The following is an 18,880-nucleotide window of genomic DNA, read 5'->3' as shown; positions in this document are numbered from 1 at the left end:
AGTCCAGTGTACTAATAAGCCCATCAAAGGTATTCTTCATTTCTATTACAGTGTTTTTTATCTCTAACATTTCTTTTTGATTGTTGTATGATCAGGCCACCCAAGATGACTGTTCTCTTGCTCTCTGTACATCCCTGTTCAACCAGTCCCTGCCTTGCCTACATGCTACTCACATAACTGACCTTCCCTCTTAATCATAGAGCCTAATCGGTAAATGTCTGCTACTTGCCCCAGGTCCCAGCTAGTGATTGTTCTAACCTTTAGATCACAATGTCTCCACTGTGATAGTTTCCCCATCATACTAGTGTTGCCACCATAGAGGGGCAGTGAGGGGCGTGCTGAGGTCAATTCCCTCTATCACCGGTAACCTCCCTCTCCTCTACCCACCCACCCCCATGGTAGTGAATACTGCTGCCTGCCACCTGCTGCACAGAGCGGGGTGTTGCTCCAGGACCTTGCTTCAGACATGTAAGATCCCCCTATCCACTAAGCCATTGATGTCTCTGTCCTTGGCTCTGGGCTCTTTCCTCAGCCTTCAGGCTGGGCAAGTACACGGCTTGCAGGCCTGCGGGGTGCAGCCCAATAATTGTTTCTTAGAACATCCATCTCTTTGCTTACATTGCCCATCTGTTCTTGCATGCTATCTACTTTATCCCTTAAAGCCCTTAGCATATGAATCATAGTAGTTTTAAATCCCTAGTATGATCATTACAACATTCCTGCCATGTCTGGTTCTGATTATTTGCTCTATCTCTTCAAATTGTGTTTTTTGCCTTTCGGTATGCAAGCAGATAGGGTAGGGAGTCCCCAGAGAAAGAGAACCAGGCATGGCTTTCTTGACAGAAGAGAAGCCACTTGGGGCCTAAGCCATTCTGTAATCTAAGCCTGGCCACCGTGCTTGCCCTTGAACAGGTCTGAGTATTTAATGACCTTAAGGGAACAAAAGAATGCAGAAACAAAGGACTGTTATCAGGCAAGAGAAGTAACAATAGCAAAGATCAGGAAAAAAAAAAAAAAGATAGCAAAGATCAGTGGTAAAAACTCCCCGTTCTGTTTCAGTGGTAAAGATTAGCCTGAAGAGCTCAACCACCAGATCAGCTGGAAACTGAGGGACGATGTTGTTGACCTTTTCTGACCCTCATGACTTCAGTCAGCTAAGGCTGGGACTCTGTCACACAGCCCAAGCCCCTCCATGAATATGCATGGACGCTTAGCTTAACGCTTCCCCAGTTTTGCTGTTTGGGGTGACACTGCTTTGGGAAAGATCCCCAGTATTCTCCTGACTGGCTGCAAGTGATAAATCCTTCTTCCTTCCAATCTTTGGCTTGGTTGTCTTTTGGCTCGACACCCACCAAAAGGGGAACCCCGTTTTGGGGTAACAGTTTTTTCTTGATAGCCAGACACAATGTACCAGTAAAAGAAAGTGCTGTAAATAGGCCTTTAATAATGGGGTGGTGAGGTGTGAGGGGAGGGAAAGCATTCTGTAGTCCTCTGTAGGTCTGTCCTTCAGGCAGCCTACGCCTCTGTACTGTGAACTTCACAAGTGTTTCTTCCCGCTTGTGTGGAGAGGATGGCTAGAAGGGGACTGGAGTTGGGTAATTCTCTTCTCCTACGTGGAAGGCCAGAGTTGGGTCTCTCCCTTCCTGTCAGTTAGGCTCTGACGATACCCCAGCAGCTTAGGCTCTGGCTAACTAGCTTCCCCTCAGGGCAGACTTTGTTAAGAAGGACAGAATGCTCTGGAGTATTTCAAAATGGTTTCTTTTCTCACACCTGTGCTGGAAGGCTGAGGGCTCCTGGAGGTAAATTTCACAACATTGTGCAGGCACCCTGTGACTGGGCCCCCTGGAGTTTTTAACTCTCAGAGCCAACTGTACTGAACCTCCAGCAATTATCAATTACAGTTCAGGTTTTTCTACCCCAGCACTGGTTTCTGTGTCTTCCTACATTCACCTGTCTTCCCAGTCTTGAGGGCAGCAGTTTGCCTGTGTTCTCCCCTGTCTTACAGATCCAAGAAGAATTGTTGGTTTTTCATCCTGTTCAAGTTTTTACTTGTTGTTAGGATGGAATGGTGACTTCCAGGCTCCTTATATGTGGAACCAGAAGCGGGAAGGGCTCTCCTTCCACCCTTCACGTTACAAGTCCACCAGGTGAATTCTCCACCCATCTTAGCTAGAGAGACTAGGTGAGTCAGGAACTTTACCAAGATACCACATCCTCCAGGTCATCCCAAAGAGCCACTAAAGCCAGAAGCATCACTCCCAGCTCTGCTCCACGGAAAAGGCTGGGAGACAGACAGTTGAGGGGGGGCCATATGCAAAGAAGAGACACATTTCAAGTTTTCTTAAATGACTTGAGACTCAAGACTCTAAAGCATCGTTCAAGCCTTGCCCTGTGGGACAGCATCTGGTTCCCAATGTGATTAGGGGAGAAAGGCATAATTGAGTTGGAATAGGGAACCCCAGTCTCCCTGTCTTCCATCCTAAGAGCTTATGCAAATTATGGCTGCTGAATTAGACTTAAAATAATTATGTTAGTGACACCAAGCTATAGGTTTCTTTCTTCTTCTGATGCAAAATCTTCCTCCCATGAGGGGAACTCTTTTACAAACTATTTGGAATCAAAATACAGCTCTGTAACTGCACTAAATATCCACAATTAGGAAGTTTCTTGTTGCAGTTACCTAGCTGACTACAAAAAAATCAGGCCTGGAGGAGTCCACTGCCGCTCCGGCCTACTCACTGCATCAGCCGTTACCCTCTCGCAGACCCTGTTCTGAGAGGCTCTAACCCTAGAAAAGACCAAATACCCACCCTTGATCTCCATAGCCTGATTTCTTTGAGGCCCCAGTATGGGGGTGATTACAGTTTGCAGAGCTGTGTACAATAACAGCCATTAGGGTAACCTTGAATTTCTATCAGCCATTCTTCCTAAGAACAATTGAAAACATCTTCACCGTAAGAATGTCATCAGGTTTGCCTTCTCACCAACCCCTAAAAGAGGAAATGGGGCAAACCCCTTCCCTTTGCATTAAAAGGAAACATGAGGCCTGGAGACCTCAAGGACTTATTCATGGTTCCACCTCCCAGCAGGGCAAAGAGCTGTTGAGGGTCCCCACTTTCTGTTTCCAAAGTACTGGAGGACAAAGATTTGACTGTTTCTCTAATTTGTATCTTTTCTCTCTTTCTCATATGGGCATTTCTGGACTGGGGAGTCCCTCCCAGTCTCCTCCATTCCCTCCCCCTCCAGCGCAGAGCGAATAGAATCTCAGTCCGACTAGAGCTCTCACTGCCCTCATGCCCCTTTCTAGCTCGAAGCTCTATTGGGTAGAAGACACCACGTAGGCTGTGGCGATGTACTTCTTGCCATTTCCGTAGGTTGACTTGTCCCAGGTATAGGTCTGGATGGCCAAGGGATGTCCACCCAGGCTTAACTGGCACCTGTGGGGAAAGATCAGCAAATCATAGGGACCTGCTTCACTCCACCTCCGTCCCCAAGCTGGAAGGATCGAGTTCAGCCCACGCAGAAGGGTTCCCCCCTGTCTTAGCCTCTAAGGGAGCTGCCACAGCTTCCTTCAGCCTCTGCCTCTGGCTCCCCACGTGCAAGAGGGCCCTTTCAAAATCTGTCTTATTTTCTGTCTTCTTAGAGAATACTGCTCCTCATCTTTCCTACAGGAATATTCTCAAATCCAATTCCAGAGCTGAAACCCCCAGAAATGAAATGTCTGCTTAGGGTTTCAGAAGCGGTTGGACCCAGAGTCCTCAAATGTTAGAGAAAATGAGGGCCAGTGGTTTCTAACTGTACCCTCTGGGGCTCCAGGGTTCCCCCAAACAGCCTCAGGGGCCAAATAGAGAGGCTTGCAGCCCCAGGGCAGCTCCATTTCTAGCTGTTCTGTGTATTAAGCTCCTGCGTGCGATTGCACTTGGAGGAGGGAGGGGATGTGGTTCTGCCGCTGGGATGAAGGTTGGCAGCGACACGACTGATCCGATCAACAGCTTCACGTTCCAAGACAGAAAACCGAGGCCCAGAACAGTGATTTGTCCAAGCCCCCCTGAGCCACCAGGACTTACACTTTGCCTGGTCTGACGATGAAGCACAGGGAGTAAAGTGCAAACTCAAACTCGGGGCTGCTGCCGATGAAAGTTGAACTCACTTCCTTGTAGTAGCCGTCCCAGCTGAACTGCAAGGCCAGCACATGGGGGTGAGAATCCCACTGCGGAGAGAAGGGCGGCAAAGGGGGTCTGGTGAGTGCCACAGTGCAGAGTCGCACAGAGGGTTGGCTAGGATTTGTCGAGGGCCCGTGGGGGCCTGTGTGAGCTTTCTGGGGAGACTGGATTCTTTAAATCGACAGAGGGTGCAGTCTGCCCTGCTAGGATGTCTGAGTCCTGCTCAAACCCTCTCTCTGGAGCCGCCAGCTCGCATCTCCCAGGAAGGCCACAGTCGGCACCCACGTGCCCGATGCCGGGGGAGCAGGGACATAACCGTTCCCTGTGGCCCTCACATGCGGAAGAGAAGGACAGTTTATTGCCGCCAAATTATTTCCAGGATCAGGGCAGCAAAGGTTTCTTTTTTTTATAAAAATGTAAGAAGTTTAACTCAGACTAGCCAGACTGAAACTACAGCTGACACCACATTCTAAGGAAATTCAGATCTTTGGTTTTCCCCTCTAAGGATTCTCCCCTGCCCACACTCTCCCATCCAGAGAGGATGCCCTCTGCCACCTGCCCCCTGCAGCTCGGGAGCCTTCACTGTTTGGAAGCGTCCTGGCTGGCTAAACCCTCTTTCCAGCAAATAGGGAAGTCCTATTCACGATCCCCGTTAGGCTGCCAAGAGGGTCAGGGTGGGAGACAAGTCTGCCTGTTTGGAATTCAGAATGAGGACGGGACGTCTGGGTACTGACCAGGCTTTTCCAGCCCACGGGGTCAGCACTCAGTACTCACACGCCCGTCACAGATGTGACTGTAATAGTCCACGAGGCCCTCCTTCTCCTGCATGTAGAATTGGATCCAGTTATGGAAGCCAGTGACCTTGCCTTTTTTGACTTCACCTGTAATAAACAGATCAAGGTGGGTGATCTGGGCCTCCCCTCCGACCTCTTTCCCCACTCCCGTGCCAAGGCTGTACCCCTTCTCCAGTCTCTGATTCCTAGAATGTCCACCCCAACTTCCCGGAGTCCCTCACGTCCCTAACTCTCACCTCAGAAAGCTCCACCCACCCCCCACCCCCCACCCCCCAACACACACAACTCCCATTTCAGCTGAAGCCCTTGGGAGAGTTCCTTCTCCCTGCTGACCCAGGGCCAATCTGAGATACTCCTCTAGCCATTTCCCTAGGAGCAAGCCAGACTGGGTGGGAGCTTTACGGGGTGGGGTAGTGCAGAAAAAGATCATGGCCTCCTTAGGAAGCAACTGACCAAGGCCTGGAAGCAGAGGACCATTGAGAGGTAGACAGGCCTCAAACACATCTCCCTTCTTATGTGTGCACCTTGGGAGCCCCGGTATCTGGGCTTCTTTCTCCCTCCGATACTCCAGAAGAAACTGGTCCTCCAAAATGGCCCCTCAGTCCCCTCCCTCTTGGCCGGGGAGTAGACGTGCCCTGCCCTGTGAGCTGGCTTGACTGCTGATTCATCAGTGCTGGTGCTGCCCTGCGCCTGAGGGAAGCATCTCTCTTCATCCCTCCAACTCTTTCTTCCCAAGCAGAGTAATCCCACCTGAGAAGACATGTTCAAAGCCACCTGAGTCCCTCTCTTCTTTGCCTCTTGCATACAGCCCAAACCACATGTTTTTCAAGTCGCTGACGAACTCCTGTTCTGTGCTGTAGCGGTCTGGGGAGAGGAACACAGAGGACTGAGGAGAGGGGAAGGCAGGGCCAGATCCTGGAAAGCAAGGAAGGGCCACCTGCTCCAGCGTGACAAGAGAGGTGGGTTCAGCCAACAAATGTAGTCAGTTGTTCGCTCAGCAGTTATCTATGCCATAGATTCTATGGGGCACCTGTTTTGTGCCAGGCCCAGATCTAAAGGCTGAGGATTCATCAGGGAATCACAAGGACAACATTCCTGTCTTTATAGTTTATATTCCAGTGGAGGAGACAGATAATAAACAAATAAACAATAAACAGTATGATTTCAGATAAGTGCTGTGAAGAAAATAAAGCAGATTATCCCATGATGCCTGGATGTGGGGTTCGGGTAGGAGCTTTTCTAGAAAGGCCTCTCTCAGAAGGTAGCACTGATCAGAGACCTGAAGGGTAAGGAGGCAGCCGTGCAAAGACCTGGGGGAAAGAGCCTTCCACGTAGAAGGAACAGCAAGTGCAAAGGCTCCAGGACACCTTGAGTTTGGTGTTTAAAGAGCTGAGGGCCCATGCAAAGAAGGCTGGAGCTCAGTCAAACCTTAATAATAACAAAAATAGTTCAGATTTACTGAGTGTGTTCTGTGTGCCTGGCACTGTTTGAGTGCTTTCAGTCCTCACGTTGATTCTTCACGTCAGGTTGGTACCAGGCGTTCCTGGTGGAGGAGATGGAGGTGGGGAGTGGTGAGGTAAAGAGAAGAATCAAATATAACCTCTGGGCTTTGGGCCTGAGCAACTGGATGAATTATGGGGTCATTTATGAGATGGGGAAGATGAGGAAGGAGCAGGTCTGGAGGAAGAGGTGGGAACCATGAGTTCCCTTTACACTAAGTTCTGAGTAGATGCCAGTTAGACAGGCAGGGGAATGTCAGGGCTGGGGATCTGAATTAGGGAGCTATCAGCTGTCAACGGTTCACTGCCCAGAATTGTGTGTAGAGGACACAAAAGAGATACCAGGCATGTTCCCTCCTTTCAAGGACTTAAAACACAGTTGGGGGACTTCCATGGTGGTCCAGTGGTTAAGAATCCGCCTTCCAATGCAGGCAATGGGGGGTTCGATCCCCGGTCAGGGAACCAAGATCCCACATGCCAAGGGGCAACTACGGAGCCTGCGTGCCACAACTAGAGAGCCCACGCACCGCAACTACTGAGCCCACACGCCACAACTAGAGAGAAGCCCGCGCACCTCAACGAAGGGCCCGCATGCCGCAGCTAAGACCCCACGCAGCCAAAAATAAAAATAAAATACAATAAATAAATATTTTTTAAAAACCACACAGTTGGAAAACAAGACTAAGAACACATGATATAACAGAGAACACCTTCACAATCTGAATGGCTACAACTTACCGGTGCCAGGCTTTCCACTGAGTGCTTTACATGCATGAACCCCCCAAGACCCCATTGCAGAGACAAGGTTCAGATGGGGTCTGAGGGTCAAACGGCCCGGGATCACATGCATCATTAGCAAGTGAAACCAAGTCTCTCTGGCCCAAGGCTATTTTAGGACACACTCCAAACCCTTGACCTCTGAAGAGACTCTGAAAGCCAGCTGTGAGCTGCAGCAAGTGCAGCTTCAAAAATGAGGTGGCATGTGAGCTAGAACTTTAAGGATAAGTGGGATTTGGACAGGGAGAGAGGTGAAGACCGGGTGGGTAGTGGAACGGCCTGGACTAGGTAGGGCTCAGTCTCTACCTCCAAGATCCTCTCCTGTGTTTTTACTACAAAGAGAACACCAGGGGGCGGTGCAGGATCGCGCCCTCTTCACAGGGCTTGCTTGTGTGTCACCGGCTTTACCTAAAAACAGTGTTACTAACTCTTAACGGGGCCACCGGAGGATGGAATGCAACGGCTCCGAGCAGAGGCGATCCCACGGCCAGCAAGGGATGACCGGGACAGAACCACCCCCAGGCAAGGCCCAGCTGCCCGGAGTTCAGGAAAGGAATCTGGAGGACACTAACAAACACACCGCATGCCAAGAAGTCCTGCGGCCCAAACCTTTTTTGGTCTGATTCACATGTATCTGTATCTGGAGACTCTCCAACCAGAACCCTTCCCGGTGTAACGTGCCCCTCTGAACCTTTGTTGATTTTCTGTTGCTGTTTCCCCAGCAAAAATGTGGACTGGGCCGGCCTCCTTCCTGGACTTAGTACCCGATGAGGGAGCAGGGGCAGGGACCCTACGTGCCTGCAAAGTGGTGCTGAGTCTGGGATCAACTCAGGTGGCAGAGGAGTGCCCTGGGGGTTGGGGGTGGGGGGAGCGGGATGACGGCCTGCGGAGAACCCAGAGACTGAAGCAGCAAGTGGGGGGTAAACCAGGCGGCTAAGATTAGGTCAAAAGATGGGTTGACTTCGAAGCCAGACAGAGGATTTTTCAGCTCCTGCTTGGGTCTGTGGTCTCTTCTGGGCTCCTCTCTGTCCCCTCCCAGAGGTACCCTGGCCTCCAACTAGTCCCCACCTGCTCTCTTAACCTGCCCACCGTGGAGCCCCCAGGCGTGCCTGGCCCGCTGCGGGCACAACGCATCCTCAGCAGGGCCCCTTCTCTCTCGGGGCCTGGGGGAGGCCTCACGGCCTCACTCACTCTGCTGGTGGAGGAAGCCATAGAGTTCCTTCATGACGGCCGTCTTCATGGCCTCTCTGAGGAAGGTGTCCTGCTCAGCCAGCTGCTGGGCTGTGAAGTGCTCCCCGTGGCCCGTGGCCCGCTGGTAGTTGTTGAGGAGGTTGATGAAGGCGGCGTAGGTCGGCTTGGAGAAGAGCTTCTTATTGACATACGTGAAGAGCCTGGGGGAGGTAGAGGGAGGCCCAGTGAGAGGCCTGCACGCGGAGCAGAAACCCCTCCAGAACTTCCAGATGCAGGGGCAGGCCTGAGAGGGTTGGGTTCAGAGGCAGAGTGGGGACCTCACATACTCTTGGGGACAACGCATGAGGTCCCTCTTTTCTTCCACTTCATCTCTTGGAAGGTCAGTTGTATTCTCAGCCCAGCCAATCCCAGAAACCCTCCCCAATGGATCCCCACAGGTCCTCAGATGGCTTTATCTGTCTCTGGAGACCTGTTTTTTCCCTCTCCCTTTGGTCCTGCCTGCCTTGAGGAGAAAAGAGCTGAGGCACCAAAGAGAGCAAAGCTGGGGGAGAGACTGCAGGAAGAGGCTTGAAGGGAACTCACGGCTCTGGGCAGCGGTCTACTTGGTCGCTGGTCTCCGAGGGCGAGATGCAGTTTTGGCTATTGAGAACAATGTCTGCCTTCTGGGCTTTGTTGGTGTCTGCCCTATAGATCTTCTCAGAGGTGCTCTGCAGTTCCTCCTTGGTTATGGCATCGCTGATGTGGGAGAAACCCTCTGGGAGGAATTGGGGGAGGGATATTTCAGAGCCCGAGGGAGGCCAGGGGGCAAGCAGCTGTCTGTGTGCATCCCCTCCTGGGCACCTTCCAGAAGCCAGCAGCGGGGGAGAGGGGCTGCAGTCAGGCGCCCTAGTGATTGCAGGGCAGGGGCCTAGGGGCCTAAAGGATCCTTAAGCTCAGCACATGGCCTTGCCCACAGAATGTCCGCGAAATAGCCACACTGCCCCCTGCCCCTAGGAAGTTTCTCACACTTTGGCATGCATCAGAATTGTCTGGAAGGCTTGTGAAAACAGATTGGTGGGCCCCACCCCCAGAGTTTCTGATTCGATGGGTCCGGGGTGAGCCCTAGAGTCTCCATTTCTAACAAATTCCCAGGTGATGCTCATGGTGCTGGTCCAGGGACCACACCGGGAGAACTATTGCTCTAGAGAGTTCCTCTGCCTCTGGGGCTATGCTAAAGGGAGCAGGAGACTGACCATGGCCACACAGGCTCTCGAAATCCTCGCAGCAGTTTCCAAACTCTGGGCAGCGGGCGTTGCAGTGGCATAGGTGGTGCTTGTCGAAGGCTTCCAGGCAGCGGCCCTGGCAGGAGTTGGGTGCCGCGTACAAGTCTGAGAGGACAGAGGGGAGGTGTGTCCTGGGCTGACCTCTAGGGGTCGCTCCTCGCAGCGGCCAGGCCGTGCCCACTCCATGAACCCCTCCCCCTGCCCCCCCCAGCCTTGCTTTCCTGATGCTTCCTATTAAAGAACTCCAGGGAAGGAAAACAAACAAGCCTAATTGGTGCACACCCTTCACGGTCAGGAAGTCCTTTCTGGTGCCGAACTCTACTTGCTGGCCTGTTGTTTTTATAATCTTCCCTCTCTAAAAATAAAATCTCTTCCCCTTCCCTCTCCCTCTCAGCAGGCCTCGGACTCTTTCCTGCCGACCCCCCAGGTCACTGAGGCCCTGGGGCTTCCTCCCTCCCAGACCCCAAGAGTCCAGCAAGCCCCTCTCACCACCTCCAGGTGCTGGATTTGGGGTCCCATCTGGCTTCGGCCTGGGCCTGTGGCCGCGCACATGGCCGCCCCCTCCTTGTCATCCTCCCATGTCCCTCATCTTTATCCCGACGGGCCCCCTCTGGGGAGGCAGCCTCACCGCTAGCCGGGGCCCCCTCCGTCTCTTCTTCCAGCTCCAGGAATGGCTCTGGCTCTCTGGGGTCCTCATCAGCTGTAGGTCAGAGAAGTAAAGTCACCAAACATCCCCGAGGGGCCCCTCCTCTTTAGCACTGATTCTCAGTCCTCCCAGCTTTGGGGACAAACATGTGCAGTGGAAGAAAATCCAAAACAGGGGCGACGGTACATTGAACAAGTACCAGGTGAAGGAGGAGAAAATCTGAAAATGTAAGACAGGGGGATTGAAAACTGTTCACAGAAGTGAAAGAACATCCCCAGGCGACAACCTTCCTCACCGTTTACCCTTCTGGTACCCAGTGTGCTCATCTGTAGAAAGGGGAGGTGGTAGGCAGGAGGTGGTCTCTTCTGGGCTGAAAACTCTGAGGTTGGGATGACTTTTATTTAATGTAAAGTGATAGATGGATAGGCTTGAACTCTCCAAATGACAAGACCCTCACTTAGGAACATCCCTTACCTGTAACAACTCCCAGAGTCAAGGGTGAACTACTCCCAGACCTCATGGAATAAGAACTGTTTCCTGAGATACCAAATTCCCTTCTTTCTTCACAGTTACACTTGACAATGGCCACAAAGGCTGCATTTGGGAATTAGGCACATTCCGAAAAGCACATTCCTATTGCTGGCCTATTCCCTTGCCTGCAAGCTGAGTGACTGCAACCTTGGCTCTGGGCAGAGAAGGGTGGAGCGGGGCTGGGGAGGAAGAGGAGGGAATGAATGTTGCTGGGGACTCTGAGCTCCTCTCTCATCACAGAGTGGAATAAATTCTACCCCTACACCACCCCACCGAACCCAACACTATTACAAAGTGCTTCAGAGTCTGTCAGCGCGGTCACCAGATAGTATCGTGTTCTTACCATCAGAACCGTGGGGCAGGTTATTCATTCAGTCAACAAACATCTCCTATCATTTGCTTTCTGCCAGGCTGTGTTTTAAGTGCTGACAATCCACAGGGTTCTTAACTCAGCCACCGTTTGTGCTAAATAGACCTTTGTGAGCTGATCTAGAGTCTCAACCATCATTTATAATATTTTTTTCTGTGGGAAAAGGATTCTGAGTTGCACATCAGAGACAGTGATGAAATAGCTGCTAGGCTGAGTATCGTCTCTATCTTGAAATGCCAGCCTGATTGTCCAAGGTGCACAGGCCTCCGTGTGTCTGCCACGTGGGGCACAGGGCAGCAGAAGAGGGGTCGGCACGTAGAAAACAAACTTATGGTTACCAAGGGGGAAGGGGAGAAGGGATAAATTGGGAGATTGGGATTGACCTATACAACTACTATATATAAAATAGATAACTATCAATAATAAGAACCTCCTGTATAGCACAGGGAACTCTACTCAATACTCTGTAATGACCTATGGGGGGTAGAATCTAAAAAAGAGTGGATGTATGTATATGTATAACTGATTCACTTTACTGTACAGCAGAAACTAACACAACATTGTAAATCAGCTATACTCCAATAAAAATTAATTTAAAAAAAAAAGAAGGGGGGTTGGCTCTGATTCTGGCACTGAGCTCTGGGCCTGGGTTTTCCTGCCTGGGTCTGATGAGCAGAACTGCTAGTATGTGTGGTGTTTTTTGTGTAAATTGAATCAGCGTTCCTTTGGGTGGAAGCAGCTCTGAGGGCACATTGCTGGGCCAGCAGAAACCACTCTTGGGCAAATTAGGAAAAGGTACTCCTTTCTCAGCAGACACGGCTCTTCACCAAGACACATGGCTTAGCGAGAAGGATACAAATTCAACTTTGGTCCAACTCACCTTCTCAACCAGGGGCCCTTGTGCAGTGCACAACCTGCACAACCGTATGCAGTGGTCTTGCTGGCCATTACCTACCATGGGGCACATGGTTTGACAGTGAACTTAGCAAGGCTTCATGTCACAAAGCAGAAGACCATTTATCTGGGAGTCTAAAATATTGGAAGCATCCAAACAAGGGAATTATTCAAAATGAGTTTTTCAAATTTAAAACTGTGTAGTTGGAGTAGCAGAAGAACAACTGGCTTTTGCGGGTGATGCATGTCCCATTTAACCTCTGGCCTGGGAATGACGGGTCAGAGACGTGCAACACGTGATAGGAAGAGTGGTACGAATTGTGACAGTTACTGATGCCATGCGGTCTTCCTGGTGGCATGCAAGTTGGGAAAGTTCACTACCATTTTTTTACGTTTGCAAATGATAATTGGTAATGTAATACATGCTAAAATGATATTTTCATCCTTTTGCTTTTTTTTGGAATTACTTAAATTTTCCAGATATTATTAATCCTGGTAGTTCAGACAGATATTCGAGGTAAATGACATCTACTTTATTTGAAGTCAGGGTCTCATGTTGGAGACATCCTAGAATACCCAGGACGAGTGGTGGCCAAAGCCCTGACCCCTGCTCTGCTCGTCAGGGTCCTTGTTTGGGCCCTTTGAGCCCAGCCATCATTCTGGAACCCTGCTGTGGACGGCTGGATGCCCTGGCCAGCAGCCCCTCGGGCAGGCCAGATATGGTCATGGCCTGGCCTGCCGTGCCTCCTAGACCCTTCATCCCACAAGGAACCTCACCTGTACACAGGCGCTCATAGTCTTCACAGCAGTCCCCGTGCCGGGGACACCGACGGTCACACTGACAAGCAGCATCCCGGTCAAATTTCTCATGACAGCGAGATGCGCATGAGTCCATTTGGCCTATGGGCAGTAAAGGTCACAAACTTAGCTCTACGGGGATCCTACTCTCCTCATCGAGGCACGCTCTGCAGGAGGGTTCACAGACAGGGGCAGGGGCCCCACCTAGCAGGGAAGGTCATTGCTAGCTGCCAGGGAGAGGTACATTCACAGCCTCCCATACACAGCATAAGCCTCGTCCCCACCACCCGCCACCCGCCACCCGCCACCCACTGACTAATAATATAGACCAGGATCACAACGTCAGGTGCCACGTGCCGCTAGACCTGTAACACAAACGAGTCAAGAAGCAGGGAGGCAGTAGAAAGAGGTGGGGACGGTGACAAACTTGGGAACGATGCCCTGCCTGAAATTGGCAGCCACTAGCAGCTCCAGCCAATTGTTGCCATGTTGAGATGCAGGCTCCGTGTTGCCAGAGCCTCCAGTTTTTCAAAAGAAGCCTTCATTTTTATGTGAAAGTTTCCAATTTAAAAAAAATTCGGACAGACCGAAGAAAGAGGTCTGTGGGTTGGGCATAGCCCAGAGGCCATCATTCACCTGTCACATAGAGGATGGTGAGTCACCTTCGCTCCAATGATCCCACCTGCCTTCTCCCCTCTGACTTCTGCCTCTCATCCTGTCCCTTTTATGTCTTCTGCTTCTTTGTTCTTCCCTCCCCTTCGTTTGGTCTCCTCTGCACCCTCTTCCCCCCTGTGTCACGTCTTTCTGTCTCTTCTAGTTTGGATTAGTTTAGCTCAGGGTGGGGAATGAGGTGGGTGTGGGTGAGACTTGGACTTTGGAATAAGATCTGTTACGTAACCACAGACCACATCCCTTACTCCAGCCAAATGGCTTGCAGAAGCCAGCTTTTGGTCACAAGGGGCATAAGACAAGAAATTTTGAAAGAAACGGTACAAACCCACCAGCACTCCTAAAAAAACAAGCTCGCCACAGCAAAGACAGTGGAGGGGGTGAGCCAGGGCGACAGCTGGCTGGGCACTCTTTCCTTTCACTCTGGGCTTTAAGGGTGATAACAGAGCCTTTGTTTCCATTTGAGGTTCCTGAGGTTTGGATTTAGTGGGTACTGGGTTTAGGGTCAGGCTGTGGGTTACGGAGAATGTCAAGATCAGAGTCAGAGTCACAGTTAACACTGGAATTTGTATGAATGAAGAAACTGAAACCTAATTGGGGCCCGGGTTGGGGTGGATTAGGTTTAGATTAAGAGCTAAAGTTAGGATTTGGGCTTGAGTTAATTATTGGTAAAATAACAATTTTGGGTTGCTGTTTGGGTAAGGAATGGGAATAGGTTTAAAACTGCAGAGTTGAGGAATATGTCAGGACTAGGAGAGGAGAAATAATCCCGATTTTGCCTTAGATTAGATTTGGGGTTTGGTCCTGGTTGTGATTCCACACAGGTATAGCATCGAAATTTAGCCTGCATTGGGGTGGAGGTGGAGAGATAGAGAGATATGGGTTTAGTCACTGGTTTGGATTCTGGGATTAGGGTTTATACTGCGCTAATGAGGGTGGTACAGCAGAGAGACCAAGAACCCGGACTCTGGCACCAAACTGCTCGAGGCCAGAATTCTGGTTCTTCTGCTTTCTAGCTACGTGATCTTGGGCAAGTTATTTGACCTTCTGTGCCTCAGTTTCCTTCTCTGTAAAAGTGTGGTAATAATGGAGCCCATCTCATAGCCTAGTCATAAGAATTAAATGAGTTCATTTTTGTAAAGCACTTAGGACACTGCATGACACATAGTAGCACCACTTAGATGTTAGATAAATAAACGGTCAGTATTTCATGCCCATCTTCAAGGTGGCAAGTGTCCAGACTGGCTGGCGCACTCTTCCCTGTCTACATACTCAATCTAGCTGACTCCCTCCCTGGGTTTCAGCTGGGCCATCGCTTGGGCTGGGGTGTCAGCGCATTTATGTTGCTGACAGTTTCTAGCTGACCTCTTCGCTATGAGTCTGTGTTCTTTACAACAAAGAGGCATCGCGTCAAGATTAACCCAGGTCCTGAGGCAACTTCACACTGTGTAAAGGGCTTCCAGTGTGGCCAGAAAGGCAGAGCCAGTGGATTGTCCCTAAAAGAGACCAGGCCCAAGGCCACTTGTCCCTCCAAGCCCAGGGGAACTGCCCCTGAATCTTAAATGATGCTCCCTTGGAACCCAAATGCAAAGACCTTAAGGAGAAGTTTTCAGCCCAGGAGGAAGGCTGTGTCAGCTGCCTGCTCAGTCAGCCTGGCAGTACATCCAGAGTCCAAAGGGAGAGAATTCAGACAAATCAGGGCAACGTTCTTAATGGGCCAGGTCAGCAGAGTCCAAGGAAGGAATTCACTCCATTCCAATAGCTGGCACCCGTCGACAAGGGCTGCAAGTGAATAGTCAGCTCTGTAGAGCTCAAGAGGACACCGCCCCACTGGCCCTGGCTGAGTGGACTTTTTCATCTCTGTTCAAGAACTTTGTCCCCAGTAGGAACCCCAGGCCAGGGGTCCTTCACACTTCCCTGTAAACCTCACCATGTGCTTCAAGAGGACCTTGGGATTTGAGGGGGGAGGGGAGGAGTGGGAGGGACTTCTCCTCATAGGTACCTCCCCGTGCTGTTCTGGGGACACTCAGGTGAATGTCAGAGTGTCACCCTGACTACTCACTCCAGCGATCCCACCCGGTACCTCCTGTTCATACAAACACTCTGTGTACGCCTTGCTCACCAGCCAGGCGCCGGAATCACTGCTCCAGTAATCCTCTGCCCCATCTCTCTGACTCTCTCTTTCTGCCTTACTCCATTTTGGCCTTTCTTCTCCTGGACAGAGGTACCCTCTCCATTCCCCGGGAAGAGCTTATCACCACCCCCCATCCCCACACGAAATGCTAAATTTCTCCGTACGCTCCACCACTTCAGTATGCCTCAACGCCAAGTCTCTGACCACACTGCCCACCAAGAAACTTGGTCCCAAACCTGGGTGTCCCCATATGCCAGCCCTCAGCCCCTCTGATGGTTGGGGACTCCTACATCTGTGCTTCTCTGGGGGCCTCAGATGCTGTTTCTATGGACACCTAGCCAACCAAGAAGATTCACTACCAGGACCAGATTCCTGCTTCAATTCACTTGAAACAACCAGGGACCTAAGATTGGCTCCCATGCTATTCATACTCTTGCATCTAAGTTCTGAGATGTTGGGACAGGACAGGCAAGAACCGAGCCTCTTCCTCCCACTTTAGGAAAGAAGGAGGCATCACCCACTGGACCCTCTCTTCCCCATCAATCCCACAGCAGGATCAGACCACCAGCCCCAGGGGCAAGGGCTCCATCTGCCCTTCTGAAGCCACCTTGGCCTCTGCCCTCAGGGATGTCCCCCAAGGATCAAATGTCTCCAGTTGCTCTCCTCTCCTGAGACTGGAATGCCTCAACCCCACACCACTCCTTCACAGTAAGCTAGAGGCTCTCACACCCTCCCTTTCTCCCTACCAAGAGCTCTGCACCACCCGGGGCCCAGCTCTCTGCCGTGTGTGCTGGAGAGGGGGTACACAATCCCATCCAGCGTGGGAGGCCTGGGAATGGCTTTCCCCTCCAAACGTTTTCCATTTAGGAATCCTGTTAGGGGTCTCCTTATCCACAACCTGACTGGAAATGATTCCAAGAGTAAATTTTATATTTATATAATTATTTTATATAAATAAATACTTGCTATATTAATATAATTAATATGTTCTAAATATACTTATAAATATTATAAATTATTTTACATGTATTTATCTTTATAAGCACAATCATAATCAAAGACCCAATTTATTGAGATCTCACTCCATGTAGGGTGCTTCTTGTACGTTATCTTATTTCACCCTTATGACAGTCCTATGTAGGAAAAACCTGGGTGGGATTCTTTCTCCTTGGGCAGAGGATTCCCCCCACATCCCTCAGCTCAGCCCCTCCCTTGGCACTCTCCCTACTCACCCAGTAACCACTAATTAGCACACCAGCGTCCTCATCTGCCAGCTGCTGAACAGGAAAATGTTCCCATCCTTAGCCACAGGTCCCGCCCCTGCATCGCTAGTACCTGGGGGCCAGGACCCTTCTCTGCTTTAGGTCCTCTAACACAGGACAAGACTGATTCCTCTGACCACATGACCTGCCTCCTGGTCAGGGGCTCTTCCAGTTTCCCCGGAGCCTGCCCTCCTCCTAAGCCTTTACCCAGGGAAAGGTCCCACCCAGACAACTCACCCACCCCCAGGTAGCAGAGGAAGTGACCAAGGGCGACCAGGCCACTCAAACCCAGTCAGCCACAGCCCAGCTTTACGCTATACAGTGGCCCCAGAAAACAAAACCTTGGTGAGATCAAAAGTCAGGTTAGACTAAGGGATGCTTGGGGCTCATCTTCCAAGTCGTCGAGAAGGGGCTTCCATGACATCGGTCCATCAGCTCTGCAGCTCCCTTCACACGGCCCAGTCCACTCCAGAGGCAACTCCTTGCCTCAGACCAGGCCTGGTCTAAGGTGTCCATGGCTTTAGGACAGAGCTGGCTCTCTCTTTTCTCACTACCCTCACACTCTCCCAAGTCCCCCAACTCTCGGCAGGACTCCTGTCATCCCCACCAGTAGTGACTTACCAGCCCAGGCCAGGCGACAGAGCACGGCCACTATCAGGGGAACACAGGCCCGCATGGTGTCCAGTTGGAGGCCAAAAGGGTGGCTGCTGGACTTTCACTAGAGTCGACGTGAATATCACAGCTCCCAAATGAGCCTCGTTGCCCAGGCTGATCCTTTTAAAGACATCAGAACTTGTGGATCTGGTGCCTCCAGATCCTTCCAGGTGGAAGGAGGTGGAGAGTGGGTAGGCCCAACAGCTGTTTGAAGCCAGAGGCGAGATAACTAAGCAGGCAGGTAATGCCAGATGTTTAGAACAAGTAATGCTAGCTGTTTGTAGCTAGAAAATAGGTCATGTAATCAGGCACAGCAACTTGGGTCTAGTTTGGGGGGTTCTCTCTCCAAGTTAGGAGAACTCATGAGCTCATCTTTGGATGATGCCTTCCAAACATCCACCTACCTGCAAGCCAGGGGCTTGACCTTCCAAGGGCCTCAACTGGCTCCATATTTGAATTCCAGGTGCTCAGCATGAGGAACATAGTAAGATGGTCATGACGTGTTAGACAAACAGGAGGTGCTTAAGCAAGCTTTGGGGTACCAGAAGGAGCGATCTAGGAGGCATAGGTCAGAAACAAATGCTGTTCTACTACATCAAGCCACACATAGCCACTTCACCCTTGAAATGTCACGCAAACGGGCCTATAACTCTTACTGAGTCAGCATCTCAGGTTTTACCTCTTTCAGGTTCTCCCAGGCTCCAGGTTTATGAGGCCTCTTAAAGGCAGCCAAAGGACCATCATTTCTCTCCTCCCTTCATCCCTCTTACACTCCTCTCCCCCAGGGAACCCTCCCCAGAGAGAGACAAGGCTCTCAGGGCTCCCATCTTCCCAGGTCTGGGAGCAGAGATGCAGCAACGTAGGGCTGCCAAGTTTTCCCTCCTAATAAAGGTAAAATCTTCTAAGTAAAATGCCCTTTCCAGCTTCCCTGGTGGCGCAGTGGTTAAGAATCTGCCTGCCAATGCAGGAGACACGGGTTCGAGCCCTGGTCTGGGAAGATCCCACATGCCACGGAGCAACTAAGCCCGTGAGCCACAGCTACTGAGCCTGCGCGTCTGGAGCCTGTGCTCCGCAACGGGAGAGGCCGCGACAGCGAGAGGCCCGCGCACCGCGATGAAGAGTAGCCCCCGCTCCTCGCAACTGGAGAAAGCCCTCGCACAGAAACGAAGACCCAGCACAGCCAAAAATAATAAATAAATAAATTTATATTAAAAAATAAATAAATAAAATGCCCTT

At 51.0% G+C, this 18,880-nt stretch overlaps 1 protein-coding gene across 1 annotated transcript; it reads right to left on the bottom strand.

The window, feature by feature from the left end:
* Positions 1–1,444: 1,444 nt before the first annotated feature.
* On the bottom strand, positions 1,445–17,666 carry ENDOU (endonuclease, poly(U) specific). Its single transcript, XM_007179241.2, has 11 exons — positions 17,612–17,666; positions 12,905–13,027; positions 10,807–10,926; positions 10,315–10,386; positions 9,657–9,791; positions 9,007–9,178; positions 8,425–8,624; positions 5,708–5,821; positions 4,938–5,044; positions 4,068–4,210; positions 1,445–3,437 (listed from the first exon to the last, which is right to left on the bottom strand). The coding sequence occupies exons 1-11, from the start codon at positions 17,664–17,666 to the stop codon at positions 3,317–3,319; spliced, it is 1,362 nt and encodes a 453-aa protein (XP_007179303.2). The 3' UTR covers positions 1,445–3,316.
* Between the last annotated feature and the right edge of the window lie 1,214 nt (positions 17,667–18,880).

The sequence above is a fragment of the Balaenoptera acutorostrata genome, chromosome 11 (genome assembly GCF_949987535.1).
Source record: "Balaenoptera acutorostrata chromosome 11, mBalAcu1.1, whole genome shotgun sequence".
Taxonomy (NCBI): Eukaryota; Metazoa; Chordata; class Mammalia; order Artiodactyla; family Balaenopteridae; genus Balaenoptera; species Balaenoptera acutorostrata.
Note: the sequence above shows the minus strand (reverse complement) of the source record. Positions and strands in the feature narration are given on the sequence as shown.